The sequence below is a fragment of the Scyliorhinus torazame genome, chromosome 1 (genome assembly GCF_047496885.1).
Source record: "Scyliorhinus torazame isolate Kashiwa2021f chromosome 1, sScyTor2.1, whole genome shotgun sequence".
Classification (NCBI taxonomy): domain Eukaryota; kingdom Metazoa; phylum Chordata; class Chondrichthyes; order Carcharhiniformes; family Scyliorhinidae; genus Scyliorhinus; species Scyliorhinus torazame.
Window position 1 is genome coordinate 1,780,236 of NC_092707.1, and position 24,221 is coordinate 1,804,456.

Sequence of the window (24,221 nt, forward strand, 5' to 3'; positions counted from 1 at the left end):
TAACCCGGGTCCCTGGCACTGCGAGACAGCAGTGTTAACCCGTTCCCTGGCACTGTGAGACAGCAGTGTTAACCCGTTCCCTGGCACTGTGAGACAGCAGTGTTAATCCGGGTCCCTGGTGCTGTGAGACAGCCGTGTTAACCGTGGTCCCCGGCTCTGTGAGGCAGCAGTGCTAACCCGGGTCCCTGGCACTGTGAGGCAGCAGTGTTAACCCGGGTCCCTGGTGCTGTGAGACAGCAGTGTTAACCCGGGTCCCTGGCACTGTGAGGCAGCAGTGTTAACCCGGGTCCCTGGCACTGTGAGACAGCAGTGTTAACCGTGGTCCCCGGCTCTGTGAGGCAGCAGTGTTAACCCGGGTCCCTGGCACTGTGAGGCAGCAGTGTTAACCCGGGTCTCTGGCACTGTGAGACAGCAGTGTTAACCCGGGTCCCTGGCACTGTGAGGCAGCAGTGTTAATCGTGGTCCCTGGCTCTGTGAGACAGCAGTGTTAACCCGGGTCCCTGGCACTGTGAGACAGCAGTGTTAACCCGGGTCCCTGGCGCTGTGAGACAGCAGTGTTAACCCGGGTCCCTAGCTCAGTGAGACAGCTGCGTTAACCAGGGTCCCTGGCACTGTGAGACAGCAGCGTTAACCCGGGTTTCTGGCACTGTGAGACAGCAGTGTTAACCTGGGACCCTGGCACTGTGAGACAGCAGTGTTAACCCGGGTCCCTGGCTCTGTGAGGCAGCAGTGTTAACCCTGCTCCCTGGCACTGTGAGACAGCAGTGTTAACCCGGGTCCCTGGCTCTGTGAGACAGCAGTGTTAACCCGGGTCCCTGGCACTGTGAGACAGCAGTGCTAACCCGGGTCTCTGGCACTGAGACAGCAGTGCGAACCCGGGTCCCTGGCACTGTGAGACAGCAGTGTTAACCCGGATCCCTGGCACTGTGAGACAGCAGTGTTACCCCGGGTCCCTGGCACTGTGAGGCAGCAGTGTTAACCCCGATCCCTGGCACTTTGAGGCAGCAGTGTAAACCCGGGTCCCTGGCACTGTGAGACAGTTGTGTTATCCCGGGTCCCTGGCACTGTGAGACAGCAGTGTTAACCCGGGTCCCTGGCACTGTGAGACAGCAGTGTTAACCCGGGTCCCTGGCACTGTGAGACAGCAGTGTTAACCGTGGTCCCCGGCTCTGTGAGGCAGCAGTGTTAACCCGGGTCCCTGGCACTGTGAGGCAGCAGTGTTAACCCGGGTCCCTGGCAATGTGAGACAGCAGTGTTAACCCGGGTCCCTGGCACTGTGTGACAGCAGTGTTAACCCGGGTCCCTGGCCCTGCGAGGCAGCATTGTTAACCCGGGCCCCTGGCACTGTGAGACAGCAGTGTTAACCCAGGTCCCTGGCACTGTGAGACAGCAGTGCTAACCCGGGTCCCTGGCACTGTGAGGCAGCAGTGTTAACCCGGGTCCCTGGCACTGTGAGACAGCAGTGTTAACCCGGGTCCCTGGCTCTGTGAGACAGCAGTGTTAACCCGGGTCCATGGCACTGTGAGACAGCAGTGTTAACCCGGGTCCCTGGCACTGTGAGGCAGCAGTGCTAACCCGGGTCCCTGGCACTGCGAGGCAGCAGTGTTAACCGGGGTCCCTGGCACTGTGAGACAGCAGTGTTAACCCGGGTCCCTGGCACTGCGAGACAGCAGTGTTAACCCGGGTCCCTGGCACTGTGAGGCAGCAGTGTTAACCGGGGTCCCTGGCACTGTGAGACAGCAGTGTTAACCCGGGTCCCTGGCACTGCGAGGCAGCAGTGTTAACCCGGGTCCCTGGCACTGTGAGACAGCAGAGTTAACCCAGGTCCCTGGCACTGTGAGACAGCAGTGTTAACCCGGGTCCCTGGCACTGTGAGGCAGCAGTGTTAACCCGGGTCGCTGGCTCTGTGAGACAGCAGTGTTAACCCGGGTCCCTGGCACTGTGAGGCAGCAGTGTTAACCCGGGACCCTGGCACTGTGAGACAACAGTGTTAACCCGGTTCCCTGGCACTGTGAGGCAGCAGTGCTAACCCGGGTCCCTGGCACTGTGAGGCAGCAGTGTTAACCCGTGTCCCTGGCACTGTGAGGCAGCAGTGTTAACCGGGTGTCTGGCACTGTGAGACAGCAGTGTTAACCGTGGTCCCCGGCTCTGTGAGGCAGCAGTGTTAACCCGGGTCCCTGGCACTGTGAGGCAGCAGTGTTAACCCGGGTCTCTGGCACTGTGAGACAGCAGTGTTAACCCGAGTCCCTGGCACTGTGAGGTAGCAGTGTTAACCCGGGTCCCTGGCACTGTGAGGCAGCAGTGTTAACCCGGTTCCCTGGCACTGTGAGACAGCAGTGTTAACCCGGGTCGCTGGCACTGCGAGACAGCAGTGTTAACCCGTTCCCTGGCACTGTGAGACAGCAGTGTTAACCCGGGTCCCTGGCACTGCGAGGCAGCAGTGTTAACCGGGGTCCCTGGCACTGTGAGACAGCAGTGTTAACCCGGGTCCCTGGCACTGCGAGACAGCAGTGTTAACCCGGGTCCCTGGCACTGTGAGGCAGCAGTGTTAACCGGGGTCCCTGGCACTGTGAGACAGCAGTGTTAACCCGGGTCCCTGGCACTGTGAGGCAGCAGTGTTAACCCGGGACCCTGGCACTGTGAGACAACAGTGTTAACCCGGTTCCCTGGCACTGTGAGGCAGCAGTGCTAACCCGGGTCCCTGGCACTGTGAGGCAGCAGTGTTAACCCGTGTCCCTGGCACTGTGAGGCAGCAGTGTTAACCGGGTGTCTGGCACTGTGAGACAGCAGTGTTAACCGTGGTCCCCGGCTCTGTGAGGCAGCAGTGTTAACCCGGGTCCCTGGCACTGTGAGGCAGCAGTGTTAACCCGGGTCTCTGGCACTGTGAGACAGCAGTGTTAACCCGAGTCCCTGGCACTGTGAGGCAGCAGTGTTAACCCGGGTCCCTGGCACTGTGAGACAGCAGTGTTAACCCGGGTCGCTGGCACTGCGAGACAGCAGTGTTAACCCGTTCCCTGGCACTGTGAGACAGCAGTGTTAACCCGGGTCCCTGGCACTGCGAGGCAGCAGTGTTAACCGGGGTCCCTGGCACTGTGAGACAGCAGTGTTAACCCGGGTCCCTGGCACTGCGAGACAGCAGTGTTAACCCGGGTCCCTGGCACTGTGAGGCAGCAGTGTTAACCGGGGTCCCTGGCACTGTGAGACAGCAGTGTTAACCCGGGTCTCTGGCACTGCGAGGCAGCAGTGTTAGCCCGGGTCCCTGGCACTGTGAGACAGCAGAGTTAACCCAGGTCCCTGGCACTGTGAGACAGCAGTGTTAACCCGGGTCCCTGGCACTGTGAGGCAGCAGTGTTAACCCGGGACCCTGGCACTGTGAGACAACAGTGTTAACCCGGTTCCCTGGCACTGTGAGGCAGCAGTGCTAACCCGGGTCCCTGGCACTGTGAGGCAGCAGTGTTAACCCGTGTCCCTGGCACTGTGAGGCAGCAGTGTTAACCGGGTGTCTGGCACTGTGAGACAGCAGTGTTAACCGTGGTCCCCGGCTCTGTGAGGCAGCAGTGTTAACCCGGGTCCCTGGCACTGTGAGGCAGCAGTGTTAACCCGGGTCTCTGGCACTGTGAGACAGCAGTGTTAACCCGAGTCCCTGGCACTGTGAGGTAGCAGTGTTAACCCGGGTCCCTGGCACTGTGAGGCAGCAGTGTTAACCCGGGTCCCTGGCACTGTGAGACAGCAGTGTTAACCCGGGTCGCTGGCACTGCGAGACAGCAGTGTTAACCCGTTCCCTGGCACTGTGAGACAGCAGTGTTAACCCGGGTCCCTGGCACTGTGAGGCAGCAGTGTTAACCCGGGTCCCTGGCAATGTGAGACAGCAGTGTTAACCCGGGTCCCTGGCACTGTGTGACAGCAGTGTTAACCCGGGTCCCTGGCCCTGCGAGGCAGCATTGTTAACCCGGGCCCCTGGCACTGTGAGACAGCAGTGTTAACCCAGGTCCCTGGCACTGTGAGACAGCAGTGTTAACCCGGGTCCCTGGCACTGTGAGGCAGCAGTGTTAACCCGGGTCCCTGGCACTGTGAGACAGCAGTGTTAACCCGGGTCCCTGGCTCTGTGAGACAGCAGTGTTAACCCGGGTCCATGGCACTGTGAGACAGCAGTGTTAACCCGGGTCCCTGGCACTGTGAGGCAGCAGTGCTAACCCGGGTCCCTGGCACTGCGAGGCAGCAGTGTTAACCGGGGTCCCTGGCACTGTGAGACAGCAGTGTTAACCCGGGTCCCTGGCACTGCGAGACAGCAGTGTTAACCCGGGTCCCTGGCACTGTGAGGCAGCAGTGTTAACCAGGGTCCCTGGCACTGTGAGACAGCAGTGTTAACCCGGGTCCCTGGCACTGCGAGGCAGCAGTGTTAGCCCGGGTCCCTGGCACTGTGAGACAGCAGAGTTAACCCAGGTCCCTGGCACTGTGAGACAGCAGTGTTAACCCGGGTCCCTGGCACTGTGAGGCAGCAGTGTTAACCCGGGACCCTGGCACTGTGAGACAACAGTGTTAACCCGGTTCCCTGGCACTGTGAGGCAGCAGTGCTAACCCGGGTCCCTGGCACTGTGAGGCAGCAGTGTTAACCCGTGTCCCTGGCACTGTGAGGCAGCAGTGTTAACCGGGTGTCTGGCACTGTGAGACAGCAGTGTTAACCGTGGTCCCCGGCTCTGTGAGGCAGCAGTGTTAACCCGGGTCCCTGGCACTGTGAGGCAGCAGTGTTAACCCGGGTCTCTGGCACTGTGAGACAGCAGTGTTAACCCGAGTCCCTGGCACTGTGAGGTAGCATTGTTAACCCGGGTCCCTGGCACTGTGAGGCAGCAGTGTTAACCCGGGTCCCTGGCACTGTGAGACAGCAGTGTTAACCCGGGTCGCTGGCACTGCGAGACAGCAGTGTTAACCCGTTCCCTGGCACTGTGAGACAGCAGTGTTAACCCGGGTCCCTGGCACTGCGAGGCAGCAGTGTTAACCGGGGTCCCTGGCACTGTGAGACAGCAGTGTTAACCCGGGTCCCTGGCACTGCGAGACAGCAGTGTTAACCCGGGTCCCTGGCACTGTGAGGCAGCAGTGTTAACCGGGGTCCCTGGCACTGTGAGACAGCAGTGTTAACCCGGGTCCCTGGCACTGTGAGGCAGCAGTGTTAACCCGGGACCCTGGCACTGTGAGACAACAGTGTTAACCCGGTTCCCTGGCACTGTGAGGCAGCAGTGCTAACCCGGGTCCCTGGCACTGTGAGGCAGCAGTGTTAACCCGTGTCCCTGGCACTGTGAGGCAGCAGTGTTAACCGGGTGTCTGGCACTGTGAGACAGCAGTGTTAACCGTGGTCCCCGGCTCTGTGAGGCAGCAGTGTTAACCCGGGTCCCTGGCACTGTGAGGCAGCAGTGTTAACCCGGGTCTCTGGCACTGTGAGACAGCAGTGTTAACCCGAGTCCCTGGCACTGTGAGGTAGCAGTGTTAACCCGGGTCCCTGGCACTGTGAGGCAGCAGTGTTAACCCGGGTCCCTGGCACTGTGAGACAGCAGTGTTAACCCGGGTCGCTGGCACTGCGAGACAGCAGTGTTAACCCGTTCCCTGGCACTGTGAGACAGCAGTGTTAACCCGGGTCCCTGGCACTGCGAGGCAGCAGTGTTAACCGGGGTCCCTGGCACTGTGAGACAGCAGTGTTAACCCGGGTCCCTGGCACTGCGAGACAGCAGTGTTAACCCGGGTCCCTGGCACTGTGAGGCAGCAGTGTTAACCGGGGTCCCTGGCACTGTGAGACAGCAGTGTTAACCCGGGTCCCTGGCACTGCGAGGCAGCAGTGTTAGCCCGGGTCCCTGGCACTGTGAGACAGCAGAGTTAACCCAGGTCCCTGGCACTGTGAGACAGCAGTGTTAACCCGGGTCCCTGGCACTGTGAGGCAGCAGTGTTAACCCGGGACCCTGGCACTGTGAGACAACAGTGTTAACCCGGTTCCCTGGCACTGTGAGGCAGCAGTGCTAACCCGGGTCCCTGGCACTGTGAGGCAGCAGTGTTAACCCGTGTCCCTGGCACTGTGAGGCAGCAGTGTTAACCGGGTGTCTGGCACTGTGAGACAGCAGTGTTAACCGTGGTCCCCGGCTCTGTGAGGCAGCAGTGTTAACCCGGGTCCCTGGCACTGTGAGGCAGCAGTGTTAACCCGGGTCTCTGGCACTGTGAGACAGCAGTGTTAACCCGAGTCCCTGGCACTGTGAGGTAGCAGTGTTAACCCGGGTCCCTGGCACTGTGAGGCAGCAGTGTTAACCCGGGTCCCTGGCACTGTGAGACAGCAGTGTTAACCCGGGTCGCTGGCACTGCGAGACAGCAGTGTTAACCCGTTCCCTGGCACTGTGAGACAGCAGTGTTAACCCGGGTCCCTGGCACTGTGAGACAGCAGTGTTAACCCGGGTCCCTGGCACTGTGAGACAGCACTGTTAACCCGGGTCCCTGGCACTGTGAGACAGCAGTGTTAACCCGGGTCCCTGGCACTGTCAGGCAGCAGTGTTAACCCGGGTCCTTGGCACTGTGAGACAGCAGTGTTAACCGTGGTCCCCGGCTCTGTGAGGCAGCAGTGTTAACCCGGGTCCCTGGCACTGTGAGGCAGCAGTGTTAACCCGGGTCTCTGGCACTGTGAGACAGCAGTGTTAACCCGGGTCCCTGGCACTGTGAGGCAGCAGTGTTAATCGTGGTCCCTGGCTCTGTGAGACAGCAGTGTTAACCCGGGTCCCTGGCACTGTGAGACAGCAGTGTTAACCCGGGTCCCTGGCGCTGTGAGACAGCAGTGTTAACCCGGGTCCCTAGCTCAGTGAGACAGCTGTGTTAACCAGGGTCCCTGGCACTGTGAGACAGCAGCGTTAACCCGGGTCCCTGGCTCTGTGAGACAGCAGTGTTAACCCGGGTCCCTGGCACTGTGAGACAGCAGTGTTAACCCGGGTCCCTGGCACTGTGAGACAGCAATGTTAACCCGGGTCCCTGGCACTGTGAGGCAGCAGTGTTAACCCGGGTCTCTGGCACTGTGAGACAGCAGTGTTAACCCGGGTCCCTGGCACTGTGAGGCAGCAGTGTTAATCGTGGTCCCTGGCTCTGTGAGACAGCAGTGTTAACCCGGGTCCCTGGCACTGTGAGACAGCAGTGTTAACCCGGGTCCCTGGCACTGTGAGGCAGCAGTGTTACCCCGGGTCCCTGGCACTGTGAGACAGCAGTGTTAACCGTGGTCCCCGGCTCTGTGAGGCAGCAGTGTTATCCCGGGTCCCTGGCACTGTGAGGCAGCAGTGTTAACCCGGGTCCCTGGCACTGCGAGACAGCAGTGTTAACCCGGGTCCCTGGCACTGTGAGGCAGCAGTGTTAACCGGGGTCCCTGGCACTGTGAGACAGCAGTGTTAACCTGGGTCCCTGGCACTGCGAGGCAGCAGTGTTAGCCCGGGTCCCTGGCACTGTGAGACAGCAGAGTTAACCCAGGTCCCTGGCACTGTGAGACAGCAGTGTTAACCCGGGTCCCTGGCACTGTGAGGCAGCAGTGTTAACCCGGGACCCTGGCACTGTGAGACAACAGTGTTAACCCGGTTCCCTGGCACTGTGAGGCAGCAGTGCTAACCCGGCTCCCTGGCACTGTGAGGCAGCAGTGTTAACCCGGGTCCCTGGCACTGTGAGGCAGCAGTGTTAACCGGGTGTCTGGCACTGTGAGACAGCAGTGTTAACCGTGGTCCCCGGCTCTGTGAGGCAGCAGTGTTAACCCGGGTCCCTGGCACTGTGAGGCAGCAGTGTTAACCCGGGTCTCTGGCACTGTGAGACAGCAGTGTTAACCCGAGTCCCTGGCACTGTGAGGTAGCAGTGTTAACCCGGGTCCCTGACACTGTGAGGCAGCAGTGTTAACCCGGGTCCCTGGCACTGTGAGACAGCAGTGTTGACCCGGGTCCCTGGCACTGCGAGGCAGCAGTGTTAGCCCGGGTCCCTGGCACTGTGAGACAGCAGAGTTAACCCAGGTCCCTGGCACTGTGAGACAGCAGTGTTAACCCGGGTCCCTGGCACTGTGAGGCAGCAGTGTTAACCCGGTTCCCTGGCACTGTGAGGCAGCAGTGCTAACCCGGCTCCCTGGCACTGTGAGGCAGCAGTGTTAACCCGGGTCCCTGGCACTGTGAGGCAGCAGTGTTAACCGGGTGTCTGGCACTGTGAGACAGCAGTGTTAACCGTGGTCCCCGGCTCTGTGAGGCAGCAGTGTTAACCCGGGTCCCTGGCACTGTGAGGCAGCAGTGTTAACCCGGGTCTCTGGCACTGTGAGACAGCAGTGTTAACCCGGGTCCCTGGCACTGTGAGACAGCAGTGTTAACCCGGGTCCCTGGCACTGTGAGACAGCAGTGTTAACCCGGGTCCCTGGCACTGTGAGGCAGCAGTGTTAACCCGGGTCTCTGGCACTGTGAGACAGCAGTGTTAACCCGGGTCCCTGGCACTGTGAGGCAGCAGTGTTAATCGTGGTCCCTGGCTCTGTGAGACAGCAGTGTTAACCCGGGTCCCTGGCACTGTGAGACAGCAGTGTTATCCCGGGTCCCTGGCACTGTGAGACAGCAGTGTTATCCCGGGTCCCTGGCACTGTGAGACAGCAGTGTTAACCCGGGTCCCTGGCACTGTGAGGCAGCAGTGTTAATCGTGGTCCCTGGCTCTGTGAGACAGCAGTGTTAACCCGGGTCCCTGGCACTGTGAGGCAGCAGTGTTATCCCGGGTCCCTGGCACTGTGAGGCAGCAGTGTTAACCCGGGTCCCTGGCACTGCGAGACAGCAGTGTTAACCCGGGTCCCTGGCACTGTGAGGCAGCAGTGTTAACCGGGGTCCCTGGCACTGTGAGACAGCAGTGTTAACCTGGGTCCCTGGCACTGCGAGGCAGCAGTGTTAGCCCGGGTCCCTGGCACTGTGAGACAGCAGAGTTAACCCAGGTCCCTGGCACTGTGCGACAGCAGTGTTAACCTGGGTCCCTGGCACTGTGAGGCAGCAGTGTTAACCCGGGTCCCTGGCACTGTGAGACAGCAGTGTTAACCTGGGTCCCTGGCACTGCGAGGCAGCAGTGTTAGCCCGGGTCCCTGGCACTGTGAGGCAGCAGTGTTAACCCGGGTCCCTGGCACTGCGAGACAGCAGTGTTAACCCGGGTCCCTGGCACTGTGAGGCAGCAGTGTTAACCGGGGTCCCTGGCACTGTGAGACAGCAGTGTTAACCTGGGTCCCTGGCACTGCGAGGCAGCAGTGTTAGCCCGGGTCCCTGGCACTGTGAGGCAGCAGTGTTAACCCGGGACCCTGGCACTGTGAGACAACAGTGTTAACCCGGTTCCCTGGCACTGTGAGGCAGCAGTGCTAACCCGGCTCCCTGGCACTGTGAGGCAGCAGTGTTAACCCGGGTCCCTGGCACTGTGAGGCAGCAGTGTTAACCGGGTGTCTGGCACTGTGAGACAGCAGTGTTAACCGTGGTCCCCGGCTCTGTGAGGCAGCAGTGTTAACCCGGGTCCCTGGCACTGTGAGGCAGCAGTGTTAACCCGGGTCTCTGGCACTGTGAGACAGCAGTGTTAACCCGAGTCCCTGGCACTGTGAGGTAGCAGTGTTAACCCGGGTCCCTGACACTGTGAGGCAGCAGTGTTAACCCGGGTCCCTGGCACTGTGAGACAGCAGTGTTGACCCGGGTCCCTGGCACTGCGAGGCAGCAGTGTTAGCCCGGGTCCCTGGCACTGTGAGACAGCAGAGTTAACCCAGGTCCCTGGCACTGTGAGACAGCAGTGTTAACCCGGGTCCCTGGCACTGTGAGGCAGCAGTGTTAACCCGGTTCCCTGGCACTGTGAGGCAGCAGTGCTAACCCGGCTCCCTGGCACTGTGAGGCAGCAGTGTTAACCCGGGTCCCTGGCACTGTGAGGCAGCAGTGTTAACCGGGTGTCTGGCACTGTGAGACAGCAGTGTTAACCGTGGTCCCCGGCTCTGTGAGGCAGCAGTGTTAACCCGGGTCCCTGGCACTGTGAGGCAGCAGTGTTAACCCGGGTCTCTGGCACTGTGAGACAGCAGTGTTAACCCGAGTCCCTGGCACTGTGAGGTAGCAGTGTTAACCCGGGTCCCTGGCACTGTGAGACAGCAGTGTTAACCCGGGTCCCTGGCACTGTGAGGCAGCAGTGTTAACCCGGGTCTCTGGCACTGTGAGACAGCAGTGTTAAACCGGGTCCCTGGCACTGTGAGGCAGCAGTGTTAACCCGGGTCCCTGGCACTGTGAGACAGCAGTGTTAACCGTGGTCCCCGGCTCTGTGAGGCAGCAGTGTTAACCCGGGTCCCTGGCACTGTGAGACAGCAGTGTTAGCCCGGGTCCCTGGCACTGTGAGGCAGCAGTGTTAACCCGGGTCCCTGGCACTGTGAGACAGCAGTGTTAACCCGGGTCCCTGGCACTGTGAGACGGCAGTGCTAACCCGGCTCCCTGGCACTGTGAGGCAGCAGTGTTAACCCGGGTCCCTGGCACTGTGAGGCAGCAGTGTTAACCGGGTGTCTGGCACTGTGAGACAGCAGTGTTAACCGTGGTCCCCGGCTCTGTGAGGCAGCAGTGTTAACCCGGGTCCCTGGCACTGTGAGGCAGCAGTGTTAACCCGGGTCTCTGGCACTGTGAGACAGCAGTGTTAACCCGAGTCCCTGGCACTGTGAGGTAGCAGTGTTAACCCGGGTCCCTGGCACTGTGAGGTAGCAGTGTTAACCCGGGTCCCTGGCACTGTGAGACAGCAGTGTTAACCCGGGTCCCTGGCACTGTGAGGCAGCAGTGTTAACCCGGGTCTCTGGCACTGTGAGACAGCAGTGTTAACCCGGGTCCCTGGCACTGCGAGACAGCAGTGTTAACCCGGGTCCCTGGCACTGTGAGGCAGCAGTGTTAACCGGGGTCCCTGGCACTGTGAGACAGCAGTGTTAACCCGGGTCCCTGGCACTGTGAGGCAGCAGTGTTAACCCGGGACCCTGGCACTGTGAGACAACAGTGTTAACCCGGTTCCCTGGCACTGTGAGGCAGCAGTGCTAACCCGGGTCCCTGGCACTGTGAGGCAGCAGTGTTAACCCGTGTCCCTGGCACTGTGAGGCAGCAGTGTTAACCGGGTGTCTGGCACTGTGAGACAGCAGTGTTAACCCGGGTCCCTGGCACTGTGAGACAGCAGTGTTAACCGTGGTCCCCGGCTCTGTGAGGCAGCAGTGTTAACCCGGGTCCCTGGCACTGTGAGGCAGCAGTGTTAACCCGGGTCTCTGGCACTGTGAGACAGCAGTGTTAACCCGAGTCCCTGGCACTGTGAGGTAGCAGTGTTAACCCGGGTCCCTGGCACTGTGAGGCAGCAGTGTTAACCCGGGTCCCTGGCACTGTGAGACAGCAGTGTTAACCCGGGTCGCTGGCACTGCGAGACAGCAGTGTTAACCCGTTCCCTGGCACTGTGAGACAGCAGTGTTAACCCGGGTCCCTGGCACTGCGAGGCAGCAGTGTTAACCGGGGTCCCTGGCACTGTGAGACAGCAGTGTTAACCCGGGTCCCTGGCACTGCGAGACAGCAGTGTTAACCCGGGTCCCTGGCACTGTGAGGCAGCAGTGTTAACCGGGGTCCCTGGCACTGTGAGACAGCAGTGTTAACCCGGGTCCCTGGCACTGCGAGGCAGCAGTGTTAGCCCGGGTCCCTGGCACTGTGAGACAGCAGAGTTAACCCAGGTCCCTGGCACTGTGAGACAGCAGTGTTAACCCGGGTCCCTGGCACTGTGAGGCAGCAGTGTTAACCCGGGACCCTGGCACTGTGAGACAACAGTGTTAACCCGGTTCCCTGGCACTGTGAGGCAGCAGTGCTAACCCGGGTCCCTGGCACTGTGAGGCAGCAGTGTTAACCCGTGTCCCTGGCACTGTGAGGCAGCAGTGTTAACCGGGTGTCTGGCACTGTGAGACAGCAGTGTTAACCGTGGTCCCCGGCTCTGTGAGGCAGCAGTGTTAACCCGGGTCCCTGGCACTGTGAGGCAGCAGTGTTAACCCGGGTCTCTGGCACTGTGAGACAGCAGTGTTAACCCGAGTCCCTGGCACTGTGAGGTAGCAGTGTTAACCCGGGTCCCTGGCACTGTGAGGCAGCAGTGTTAACCCGGGTCCCTGGCACTGTGAGACAGCAGTGTTAACCCGGGTCGCTGGCACTGCGAGACAGCAGTGTTAACCCGTTTCCTGGCACTGTGAGACAGCAGTGTTAACCCGGGTCCCTGGCACTGTGAGACAGCAGTGTTAACCCGGGTCCCTGGCACTGTGAGACAGCACTGTTAACCCGGGTCCCTGGCACTGTGAGACAGCAGTGTTAACCCGTGTCCCTGGCACTGTCAGGCAGCAGTGTTAACCCGGGTCCTTGGCACTGTGAGACAGCAGTGTTAACCGTGGTCCCCGGCTCTGTGAGGCAGCAGTGTTAACCCGGGTCCCTGGCACTGTGAGGCAGCAGTGTTAACCCGGGTCTCTGGCACTGTGAGACAGCAGTGTTAACCCGGGTCCCTGGCACTGTGAGGCAGCAGTGTTAATCGTGGTCCCTGGCTCTGTGAGACAGCAGTGTTAACCCGGGTCTCTGGCACTGTGAGACAGCAGTGTTAACCCGGGTCCCTGGCGCTGTGAGACAGCAGTGTTAACCCGGGTCCCTAGCTCAGTGAGACAGCTGTGTTAACCAGGGTCCCTGGCACTGTGAGACAGCAGCGTTAACCCGGGTCCCTGGCTCTGTGAGACAGCAGTGTTAACCCGGGTCCCTGGCACTGTGAGACAGCAGTGTTAACCCGGGTCCCTGGCACTGTGAGACAGCAGTGTTAACCCGGGTCCCTGGCACTGTGAGGCAGCAGTGTTAACCCGGGTCTCTGGCACTGTGAGACAGCAGTGTTAACCCGGGTCCCTGGCACTGTGAGGCAGCAGTGTTAATCGTGGTCCCTGGCTCTGTGAGACAGCAGTGTTAACCCGGGTCCCTGGCACTGTGAGACAGCAGTGTTAACCGTGGTCCCCGGCTCTGTGAGGCAGCAGTGTTATCCCGGGTCCCTGGCACTGTGAGGCAGCAGTGTTAACCCGGGTCCCTGGCACTGCGAGACAGCAGTGTTAACCCGGGTCCCTGGCACTGTGAGGCAGCAGTGTTAACCGGGGTCCCTGGCACTGTGAGACAGCAGTGTTAACCTGGGTCCCTGGCACTGCGAGGCAGCAGTGTTAGCCCGGGTCCCTGGCACTGTGAGACAGCAGAGTTAACCCAGGTCCCTGGCACTGTGAGACAGCAGTGTTAACCCGGGTCCCTGGCACTGTGAGGCAGCAGTGTTAACCCGGGACCCTGGCACTGTGAGACAACAGTGTTAACCCGGTTCCCTGGCACTGTGAGGCAGCAGTGCTAACCCGGCTCCCTGGCACTGTGAGGCAGCAGTGTTAACCCGGGTCCCTGGCACTGTGAGGCAGCAGTGTTAACCGGGTGTCTGGCACTGTGAGACAGCAGTGTTAACCGTGGTCCCCGGCTCTGTGAGGCAGCAGTGTTAACCCGGGTCCCTGGCACTGTGAGGCAGCAGTGTTAACCCGGGTCTCTGGCACTGTGAGACAGCAGTGTTAACCCGAGTCCCTGGCACTGTGAGGTAGCAGTGTTAACCCGGGTCCCTGACACTGTGAGGCAGCAGTGTTAACCCGGGTCCCTGGCACTGTGAGACAGCAGTGTTGACCCGGGTCCCTGGCACTGCGAGGCAGCAGTGTTAGCCCGGGTCCCTGGCACTGTGAGACAGCAGAGTTAACCCAGGTCCCTGGCACTGTGAGACAGCAGTGTTAACCCGGGTCCCTGGCACTGTGAGGCAGCAGTGTTAACCCGGTTCCCTGGCACTGTGAGGCAGCAGTGCTAACCCGGCTCCCTGGCACTGTGAGGCAGCAGTGTTAACCCGGGTCCCTGGCACTGTGAGGCAGCAGTGTTAACCGGGTGTCTGGCACTGTGAGACAGCAGTGTTAACCGTGGTCCCCGGCTCTGTGAGGCAGCAGTGTGAACCCGGGTCCCTGGCACTGTGAGGCAGCAGTGTTAACCCGGGTCTCTGGCACTGTGAGACAGCAGTGTTAACCCGAGTCCCTGGCACTGTGAGGTAGCAGTGTTAACCCGGGTCCCTGGCACTGTGAGACAGCAGTGTTAACCCGGGTCCCTGGCACTGTGAGGCAGCAGTGTTAACCCGGGTCTCTGGCACTGTGAGACAGCAGTGTTAAACCGGGTCCCTGGCACTGTGAGACAGCAGTGTTATCCCGGGTCCCTGGCACTGTGAGACAGCAGTGTTAACCCGGGTCCCTGGCACTGTGAGACAGCAGTGTTAACCCGGGTCCCTGGCACTGTGAGACAGCAGTGTTAACCCGGGTCCCTGGCACTGTGAGACGGCAGTGCTAACCCGGCTCCCTGGCACTGTGAGGCAGCAGTGTTAACCCGGGTCCCTGGCACTGTGAGGCAGCAGTGTTAACCGGGTGTCTGGCACTGTGAGACAGCAGTGTTAACCGTGGTCCCCGGCTCTGTGAGGCAGCAGTGTTAACCCGGGTCCCTGGCACTGTGAGGCAGCAGTGTTAACCCGGGTCTCTGGCACTGTGAGACAGCAGTGTTAACCCGAGTCCCTGGCACTGTGAGGTAGCAGTGTTAACCCGGGTCCCTGGCACTGTGAGACAGCAGTGTTAACCCGGGTCCCTGGCACTGTGAGGCAGCAGTGTTAACCCGGGTCCCTGGCACTGTGAGGCAGCAGTGTTAACCCGGGTCCCTGGCACTGTGAGACAGCAGTGTTAACCCGGGTCCCTGGCGCTGTGAGGTGCTGGCGTTAATCACTATACCACCATGCCTTCCCATAAGATTTTTTTTGGTATATTTTCCAAATGAGTTTCAGGAAAGTTTGCTCTAAAACGTTGTTCTTTCTTCTGTATTTTCAGGTGATAATCTGTTGTGTTCTGTTTGCAGCTTTGCCTCTGTGTCTGGTTCAAGGTGGGAGAGTCACTGAGGGAGTGGGAGGGAACAGGCATCGCTCCGAGGCTGCTGCTCCGTACAGAGGCTCCATCGCCCAGGTATGTGGGGGAATTGGACTGAATCAATAGATACAAAGAAAGCAGCAAAGCTGCACAAAGAAATCATCTGATTGTTTGTCCCCTTCACCGAATCGTTCATTGACCCAAAGACAGAAATTGCAAAAAGAGGTATGGCGCTGGATTCTCCGCCGGGGGAGGCTCCGTTTTCCCGGCAGCCCGGGACTTTCCCGACGGCATGGGGCTGCCGCACAATGGAAAACCCCATTGACCGGCCGGCATTGCGGAGAATCCCGCCGGCGGGGTGAAATGGTACTGTGCCGCGGCGGGGCCGAGAATCCAGACCAAAAGGTCGGTAAAGATGATTTTTATTGTAACAGCCAGTGAATTATTTTTGACAGTGCGGCACTCCCTCAGTACTGACCCTCTGACAGTGCAGCACTCCCTCAGTACTGACCCTCTGACAGTGCAGCACTCCCTCAGTACTGACCCTCTGACAGTGCAGCACTCACTCAGTACTGACCCTCTGACAGTGCAGCACTCCCTCAGTACTGACCCTCTGACAGTGCGGTCCTCCCTCAGTACTGACCCTCTGACAGTGCGGCACTCCCTCAGTACTGACTCTCTGACAGTGCGCCACTCCCTCAGTACTGACCCTCTGACAGTGCGGCACTCCCTCAGTACTGACCCTCTGACAGTGCGGCACTCCCTCAGTACTGACCCTCTGACAGTGCGCCACTCCCTCAGTACTGACCCTCTGACAGTGCGGCACTCCCTCAGTACTGACCCACTGACAGTGCAGCACTCCCTCAATACTGACCCTCTGACAGTGCAGCACTCCCTCAGTACTGACCCTCTGACAGTGCAGCACTCCCTCAGTACTGACCCTCTGACAGTGCAGCACTCCCTCAGTACTGACCCTCTGACAGTGCAGCACTCCCTCAGTACTGACCCTCTGACAGTGCAGCACTCCCTCAGTACTGACCCTCTGACAGTGCAGCACTCCCTCAGTACTGACCCTCTGACAGTGCAGCACTCCCTCAGTACTGACCCTCTGACAGTGCAGCACTCCCTCAGTACTGACCCTCTGACAGTGCAGCACTCCCTCAGTACTGACCCTCTGACAGTGCAGCACTCCCTCAGTCCTGACCCTCTGACAGTGCAGCACTCCCTCAGTACTGACCCTCTGACAGTGCGGCACTCCCTCAGTACTGACCCTCTGACAGTGCAGCACTCCCTCAGTACTGACACTCTGACAGTGCAGCACTCCCTCAGTACTGACCCTCTGACAGTGCAGCACTCCCTCAGTACTGACCCTCTGACAGTGCAGCACTCCCTCAGTACTGACCCTCTGACAGTGCAGCACTCCCTCAGTACTGACCCTCTGACAGTGCGGCTCTCCCTAAGTACTGACCCTCTAACAGTGCAGCACTCCCTCAGTACTGACCCTCTGACAGTGCAGCTCTCCCTCAGTACTGACCCTCTGACAGTGCGGCACTCCCTCAGTACTGACCCTCTAACAGTGCAGCACTCCCTCAGTACTGACCCTCTGACAGTGCAGCACTCCCTCAGTATTGACCCTCTGACAGTGCAGCTCTCCCTAAGTACTGACCCTCTGACAGTGCAGCACTCCCTCAGTACTGACCCTCTGACAGTGCGGCACTCCCTCAGTACTGACCCTCTAACAGTGCAGCACTCCCTCAGTACTGACCCTCTGACAGTGCAGCACTCCCTCAGTACTGACCCTCTGACAGTGCGGCGCTCCCTCAGTACTGACCCTCTGACAGTGCAGCCCCCCCTCAGTACTGACCCTCTGACAGTGCGGCACTCCCTCAGTACTGACCCACTGACAGTGCGGCACTCCCTCAGTACTGACCCTCTGACAGTGCAGTACTCCCTCAGTACTGACCCTCTGACAGTGCGGCACTCCCTCAGTACTGACCCTCTAACAGTGCAGTACTCCCTCAGTACTGACCCTCTGACAGTGCAGCACTCCCTCAGTACTGACCCTCTGACAGTGCAGCACTCCCTCAGTACTGACCCTCTGACAGTGCGGCACTCCCTCAGTACTGACCCTCTGACAGTGCAGTACTCCCTCAGTACTGACCCTCTGACAGTGCAGCACTCCCTCAGTACTGACCCTCTGACAGTGCGGCACTCCCTCAGTACTGACCCTCTAACAGTGCAGCACACCCTCAGTACTGACCCTCTGACAGTGCGGCACTCCCTCAGTACTGACCCTCTGACAGTGCAGCTCTCCCTCAGTACTGACCCTCTGACAGTGCAGCACTCCCTCAGTACTGACCCTCTGACAGTGCAGCACTCCCTCAGTACTGACCCTCTGACAGTGCGGCACTCCCTCAGTACTGACCCTCTGACAGTGCAGCGCTCCTACAAGAACAAATAACAAAGAACAAAGAAAATTACAGCACAGGAACAGGCCCTTCGGCCCTCCCAGCCTGCGCCGATCCAGATCCTTTATCTAAACCTGTCACCTATTTTCCAAGGATCTACTTCCCTCTGTTCCCCGCCCATTCATATATCTGTCTAGATGCATCTTAAATGATGCTATCGTGCCCGCCTCTACCACCTCCGCTGGCAAAGCGTTCCAGGCACCCGCCACCCTCTGCGTAAAAAACTTTCCACGCACATCTCCCTTAAACTTTCCCCTCTCACCTTGAAATCGTGACCCCTTGTAATTGACACCCCCACTCTTGGAAAAAGCTTGTTGCTATCCACCCTGTCCATACCTCTCATAATTTTGTAGACCTCAATCAGGTCCCCCCTCAACCTCCGTCTTTCCAACGAAAACAATCCTAATCTACTCAACCTTTCTTCATAGCTAGCACCCTCCATACCAGGCAACATCCTGGTGAACCTCCTCTGCACCCTCTCTAAAGCATCCACATCCTTCTGGTAATGTGGCGACCAGAACTGCACGCAGCATTCCAAATGTGGCCTAACCAAAGTCCTATACAACTGTAACATGACCTGCCGACTCTTGTACTCAATACCCCGTCCGATGAAGGCAAGCATGCTGTATGCCTTCTTGACCACTCTATCGACCTGCGTTGCCACCTTCAGGGTACAATGGACCTGAACTCCCAGATCTCTCTGTACATCAATTTTCCCCAGGACTCTTCCATTGACCGTATAGTCCGCTCTTGAATTAGATCTTCCAAAATGCATCACCTCGCATTTGCCTGGATTGAACTGCATCTGCCATTTCTCTGCCCAACTCTCCAATCTATTTATATTTTGCTGTATTCTCTGACAGTCCTCCTCGCTATCAGCAACTTCACCAATCTTAGTATCATCTGCAAACTTGCTAAACAGACCACCTATACCTTCGTCCAGATCATTTATGTATATCACAAACAACAGTGGTCCGAGCACGGATCCCTGTGGAACACCACTAGTCACCTTTCTCCATTTTGAGACACTCCCTTCCACCACTACTCTCTGTCTCCTGTTGCCCAGCCAGTTCTTTATCCATCTAGCTAGTACACCCTGAACCCCATACGACTTCACTTTTTTCATCAACCTTCCATGGGAAACTTTATCAAACGGCCCTCAGTACTGACCCTCTGACAGTGCGGCACTCCCTCAGCACTGACCCTCTGACAGTGCAGCACTCCCTCAGTCCTGACCCTCTGACAGTGCAGCACTCCCTCAGCACTGACCCTCTGACAGTGCAGCACTCTCTCAGTACTGACCCTCTGACAGTGCGGCACTCCCTCAGTACTGACCCTCTGACAGTGCAGCACTCCCTCAGTACTGACCCTCTGACAGGGCAGCACTCCCTCAGTACTGACCCTCTGACAGTGCGGTACTCCCTCAGTACTGACCCTCTGACAGTGCGGTACTCCCTCAGTACTGACCCTCTGACAGTGCGGCACTCCCTCAGCACTGACCCTCTGACAGTGCAGCACTCCCTCAGTCCTGACCCTCTGACAGTGCAGCACTCTCTCAGTACTGACCCTCTGACAGTGCGGCACTCCCTCAGCACTGACCCTCTGACAGTGCAGCACTCTCTCAGTACTGACCCTCTGACAGTGCGGCACTCCCTCAGTACTGACCCTCTGACAGTGCAGCACTCCCTCAGTACTGACCCTCTGACAGGGCAGCACTCCCTCAGTACTGACCCTCTGACAGTGCGGTACTCCCTCAGTACTGACCCTCTGACAGTGCGGTACTCCCTCAGTACTGACCCTCTGACAGTGCAACACTCCCTCAGTCCTGACCCTCTGACAGTGCAGCACTCCCTCAGTACTGACCCTCTGACAGTGCATCACACCCTCAGTACTGACCCTCTGACAGTGCGGCGCTCCCTCAGTACTGACCCTCTGACAGTGCGGCACTCCCTCAGTACTGACCCTCTGACAGTGCTGCGCTCCCTCAGTACTGACCCTCTGACAGTGCGGCACTCCCTCAGTACTGACCCTCTGACAGTGCGGCACTCCCTCAGTACTGACCCTCTGACAGTGCAGCACTCCCTCAGTACTGACCCTCTGACAGTGCGGCACTCCCTCAGTACTGACCCTCTGACAGTGCAGCACTCCCTCAGAACTGACCCTCTGACAGTGCAGCACTCCCTCAGTACTGACCCTCCGACAGTGCGGCGCTCCCTCAGTACTGACTCTCTGACAGTGCGGCCCTCCCTCAGTACTGACCCTCTGACAGTGCGGCACTCCCTCAGTACTGACTCTCTGACAGTGCGGCCCTCCCTCAGTACTGACCCTCTGACAGTGCAGCACTCCCTCAGTACTGACCCTCCAACAGTGCGGCGCTCCCTCAGTACTGACTCTCTGACAGTGCGGCCCTCCCTCAGTACTGACCCTCTGACAGTGCGGCACTCCCTCAGTACTGACCCTCTGACAGTGCGGCACTCCCTCAGTACTGACCCTCTGACAGTGCAGCGCTCCCTCAGTACTGACCCTCTGACAGTGCAGCACTCCCTCAGTACTGACCCTCTGACAGTGCGGCACTCCCTCAGTACTGACCCTCTGCCAGTGCTGCACTCCCTCAGTACTCACCCTCTGACAGTGCAGCACTCCCTCAGTACTGACCCTCTGACAGTGCGGCACTCCCTCAGTATTGACCCTCTGACAGTGCAGCTCTCCCTAAGTACTGACCCTCTGACAGTGCAGCTCTCCCTCAGTACTGACCCTCTGACAGTGCGGCACTCCCTCAGTACTGACCCTCTGACAGTGCGGCACTCCCTCAGTACTGACCCTCTGACAATGCAGCACTCCCTCAGTATTGACCCACTGAAAGTGCAGCTCTCCCTAAGTACTGACCCTCTGACAGTGCAGCACTCCCTCAGTACTGACCCTCTGACAGTGCGGCACTCCCTCAGTACTGACCCTCTAACAGTGCAGCACTCCCTCAGTACTGACCCTCTGACAGTGCAGCTCTCCCTCAGCACTGACCCTCTGACAGTGCAGCGCTCCCTCAGTACTGACCCTCTGACAGTGCGGCACTCCCTCAGTACTGACCCTCTGACAGTGCAGCACTCCCTCAGTACTGACCCTCTGACAGTGCAGCGCTCCCTCAGCACTGACCCTCTGACAGTGCAGCGCTCCCTCAGTACTGACCCTCTGACAGTGCGGCACTCCCTCAGTACTGACCCTCTGACAGTGCAGCGCTCCCTCAGCACTGACCCTCTGACAGTGCAGCGCTCCCTCAGTACTGACCCTCTGACAGTGCGGCACTCCCTCAGTACTGACCCTCTGACAGTGCAGCCCCCCCTCAGTACTGACCCTCTAACAGTGCAGCTCTCCCTAAGTCCTGACCCTCTAACAGTGCAGCACTCCCTCAGTACTGACCCTCTGACAGTGCAGCTCTCCCTCAGTACTGACCCTCTGACAGTGCAGCACTCCCTCAGGACCCTCTGACAGTGCAGCGCTCCCTCAGCACTGACCCTCTGACAGTGCAGCGCTCCCTCAGTACTGACCCTCTGACAGTGCGGCACTCCCTCAGTACTGACCCTCTGACAGTGCAGCCCCCCCTCAGTACCTACCCTCTAACAGTGCAGCACTCCCTCAGTACTGACCCTCTAACAGTGCAGCACTCCCTCAGTACTGACCCTCTGACAGTGCAGCGCTCCCTCAGTACTGACCCTCTAACAGTGCAGCACTCCCTCAGTACTGACCCTCTGAAAGTGCAGCACTCCCTCAGTACTGCCCCTCTGACAGTGCAGCTCTCCCTCAGTACTGACCCTCTGACAGTGCAGCACACCCTCAGTACTGGCCCTCTAACAGTGCAGCTCTCCCTAAGTCCTGACCCTCTAACAGTGCAGCACTCCCTCAGTACTGACCCTCTAACAGTGCAGCACTCCCTCAGTACTGACCCTCTGACAGTGCGGCGCTCCCTCAGTACTGACCCTCTGACAGTGCGGCACTCCCTCAGTACTGACCCTCTGACAGTGCTGCGCTCCCTCAGTACTGACCCTCTGACAGTGCGGCACTCCCTCAGTACTGACCCTCTGACAGTGCAGCACTCCCTCAGTACTGACCCTCTGACAGTGCAACACTCCCTCAGTCCTGACCCTCTGACAGTGCAGCACTCCCTCAGTACTGACCCTCTGACAGTGCGGCGCTCCCTCAGTACTGACCCTCTGACAGTGCAACACTCCCTCAGTACTGACCCTCTGACAGTGCAGCACTCCCTCAGTACTGACCCTCTGACAGTGCGGCGCTCCCTCAGTACTGACCCTCTGACAGTGCGGCACTCCCTCAGTACTGACCCTCTGACAGTGCAGCACTCCCTCAGTACTGACCCTCTGACAGTGCGGCACTCCCTCAGTACTGACCCTCTGACAGTGCAGCACTCCCTCAGAACTGACCCTCTGACAGTGCAGCACTCCCTCAGTACTGACCCTCCGACAGTGCGGCGCTCCCTCAGTACTGACTCTCTGACAGTGCGGCCCTCCCTCAGTACTGACCCTCTGACAGTGCGGCACTCCCTCAGTACTGACTCTCTGACAGTGCGGCCCTCCCTCAGTACTGACCCTCTGACAGTGCAGCACTCCCTCAGTACTGACCCTCCAACAGTGCGGCGCTCCCTCAGTACTGACTCTCTGACAGTGCGGCCCTCCCTCAGTACTGACCCTCTGACAGTGCGGCACTCCCTCAGTACTGACCCTCTGACAGTGCGGCACTCCCTCAGTACTGACCCTCTGACAGTGCAGCGCTCCCTCAGTACTGACCCTCTGACAGTGCAGCACTCCCTCAGTACTGACCCTCTGACAGTGCGGCACTCCCTCAGTACTGACCCTCTGCCAGTGCTGCACTCCCTCAGTACTCACCCTCTGACAGTGCAGCACTCCCTCAGTACTGACCCTCTGACAGTGCGGCACTCCCTCAGTATTGACCCTCTGACAGTGCAGCTCTCCCTAAGTACTGACCCTCTGACAGTGCAGCTCTCCCTCAGTACTGACCCTCTGACAGTGCGGCACTCCCTCAGTACTGACCCTCTGACAGTGCGGCACTCCCTCAGTACTGACCCTCTGACAATGCAGCACTCCCTCAGTATTGACCCTCTGACAGTGCAGCTCTCCCTAAGTACTGACCCTCTGACAGTGCAGCACTCCCTCAGTACTGACCCTCTGACAGTGCGGCACTCCCTCAGTACTGACCCTCTAACAGTGCAGCACTCCCTCAGTACTGACCCTCTGACAGTGCAGCTCTCCCTCAGCACTGACCCTCTGACAGTGCAGCGCTCCCTCAGTACTGACCCTCTGACAGTGCGGCACTCCCTCAGTACTGACCCTCTGACAGTGCAGCACTCCCTCAGTACTGACCCTCTGACAGTGCAGCGCTCCCTCAGCACTGACCCTCTGACAGTGCAGCGCTCCCTCAGTACTGACCCTCTGACAGTGCAGCGCTCCCTCAGCACTGACCCTCTGACAGTGCAGCGCTCCCTCAGCACTGACCCTCTGACAGTGCAGCGCTCCCTCAGCACTGACCCTCTGACAGTGCAGCGCTCCCTCAGTACTGACCCTCTGACAGTGCGGCACTCCCTCAGTACTGACCCTCTGACAGTGCAGCCCCCCCTCAGTACCTACCCTCTAACAGTGCAGCACTCCCTCAGTACTGACCCTCTGAAAGTGCAGCTCTCCCTCAGTACTGACCCTCTGACAGTGCAGCACTCCCTCAGTACTGACCCTCTAACAGTGCAGCTCTCCCTAAGTCCTGACCCTCTAACAGTGCAGCACTCCCTCAGTACTGACGCTCTGACAGTGCAGCACTCCCTCAGTACTGACCCTCTGACAGTGCAGCTCTCCCTCAGTACTGACCCTCTGACAGTGCAGCACTCCCTCAGGACCCTCTGACAGTGCAGCGCTCCCTCAGCACTGACCCTCTGACAGTGCAGCGCTCCCTCAGTACTGACCCTCTGACAGTGCGGCACTCCCTCAGTACTGACCCTCTGACAGTGCAGCCCCCCCTCAGTACCTACCCTCTAACAGTGCAGCACTCCCTCAGTACTGACCCTCTAACAGTGCAGCACTCCCTCAGTACTGACCCTCTAACAGTGCAGCTCTCCCTAAGTCCTGACCCTCTAACAGTGCAGCACTCCCTCAGTACTGACCCTCTGACAGTGCAGCACTCCCTCAGGACCCTCTGACAGTGCAGCGCTCCCTCAGCACTGACCCTCTGACAGTGCAGCGCTCCCTCAGTACTGACCCTCTGACAGTGCGGCACTCCCTCAGTACTGACCCTCTGACAGTGCAGCCCCCCCTCAGTACCTACCCTCTAACAGTGCAGCACTCCCTCAGTACTGACCCTCTGACAGTGCAGCACACCCTCAGTACTGACCCTCTGACAGTGCAGCACTCCCTCAGTACTGACCCTCTAACAGTGCAGCACTCCCTCAGTACTGACCCTCTAACAGTGCAGCACTCCCTCAGTACTGACCCTCTAACAGTGCAGCACTCCCTCAGTACTGACCCTCTGACAGTGCAGCACTCCCTCAGTACTGACCCTCTGACAGTGCAGCACTCCCTCAGTACTGACCCTCTGACAGTGCGGCACTCCCTCAGTACTGACCCTCTGACAGTGCGGCACTCCCTCAGTACTGACCCTCTGACAGTGCGGCACTCCCTCAGTACTGACCCTCTGACAGTGCGGTGCTCCCTCAGTACTGACCCTCTGACAGTGCGGCACTCTCTCAGTACTGACCCTCTGACAGTGCGGTGCTCCCTCAGTAC

The 24,221-nt window shown here is 59.2% G+C and overlaps 1 protein-coding gene across 9 annotated transcripts in view; it reads left to right on the forward strand.

The window, feature by feature from the left end:
* Window positions 1-24,221, forward strand: part of ncor2 (nuclear receptor corepressor 2) — a 1,088,322-nt gene that overhangs the window by 874,135 nt on the left and 189,966 nt on the right. For all 9 annotated transcript variants that reach the window (XM_072510208.1, XM_072510371.1, XM_072510235.1 and 6 more), the window contains one exon: window positions 14,949-15,052. In XM_072510208.1, the coding sequence (XP_072366309.1) occupies window positions 14,949-15,052 (104 nt within the window). The remainder of the gene's footprint in view (window positions 1-14,948; window positions 15,053-24,221) is intronic.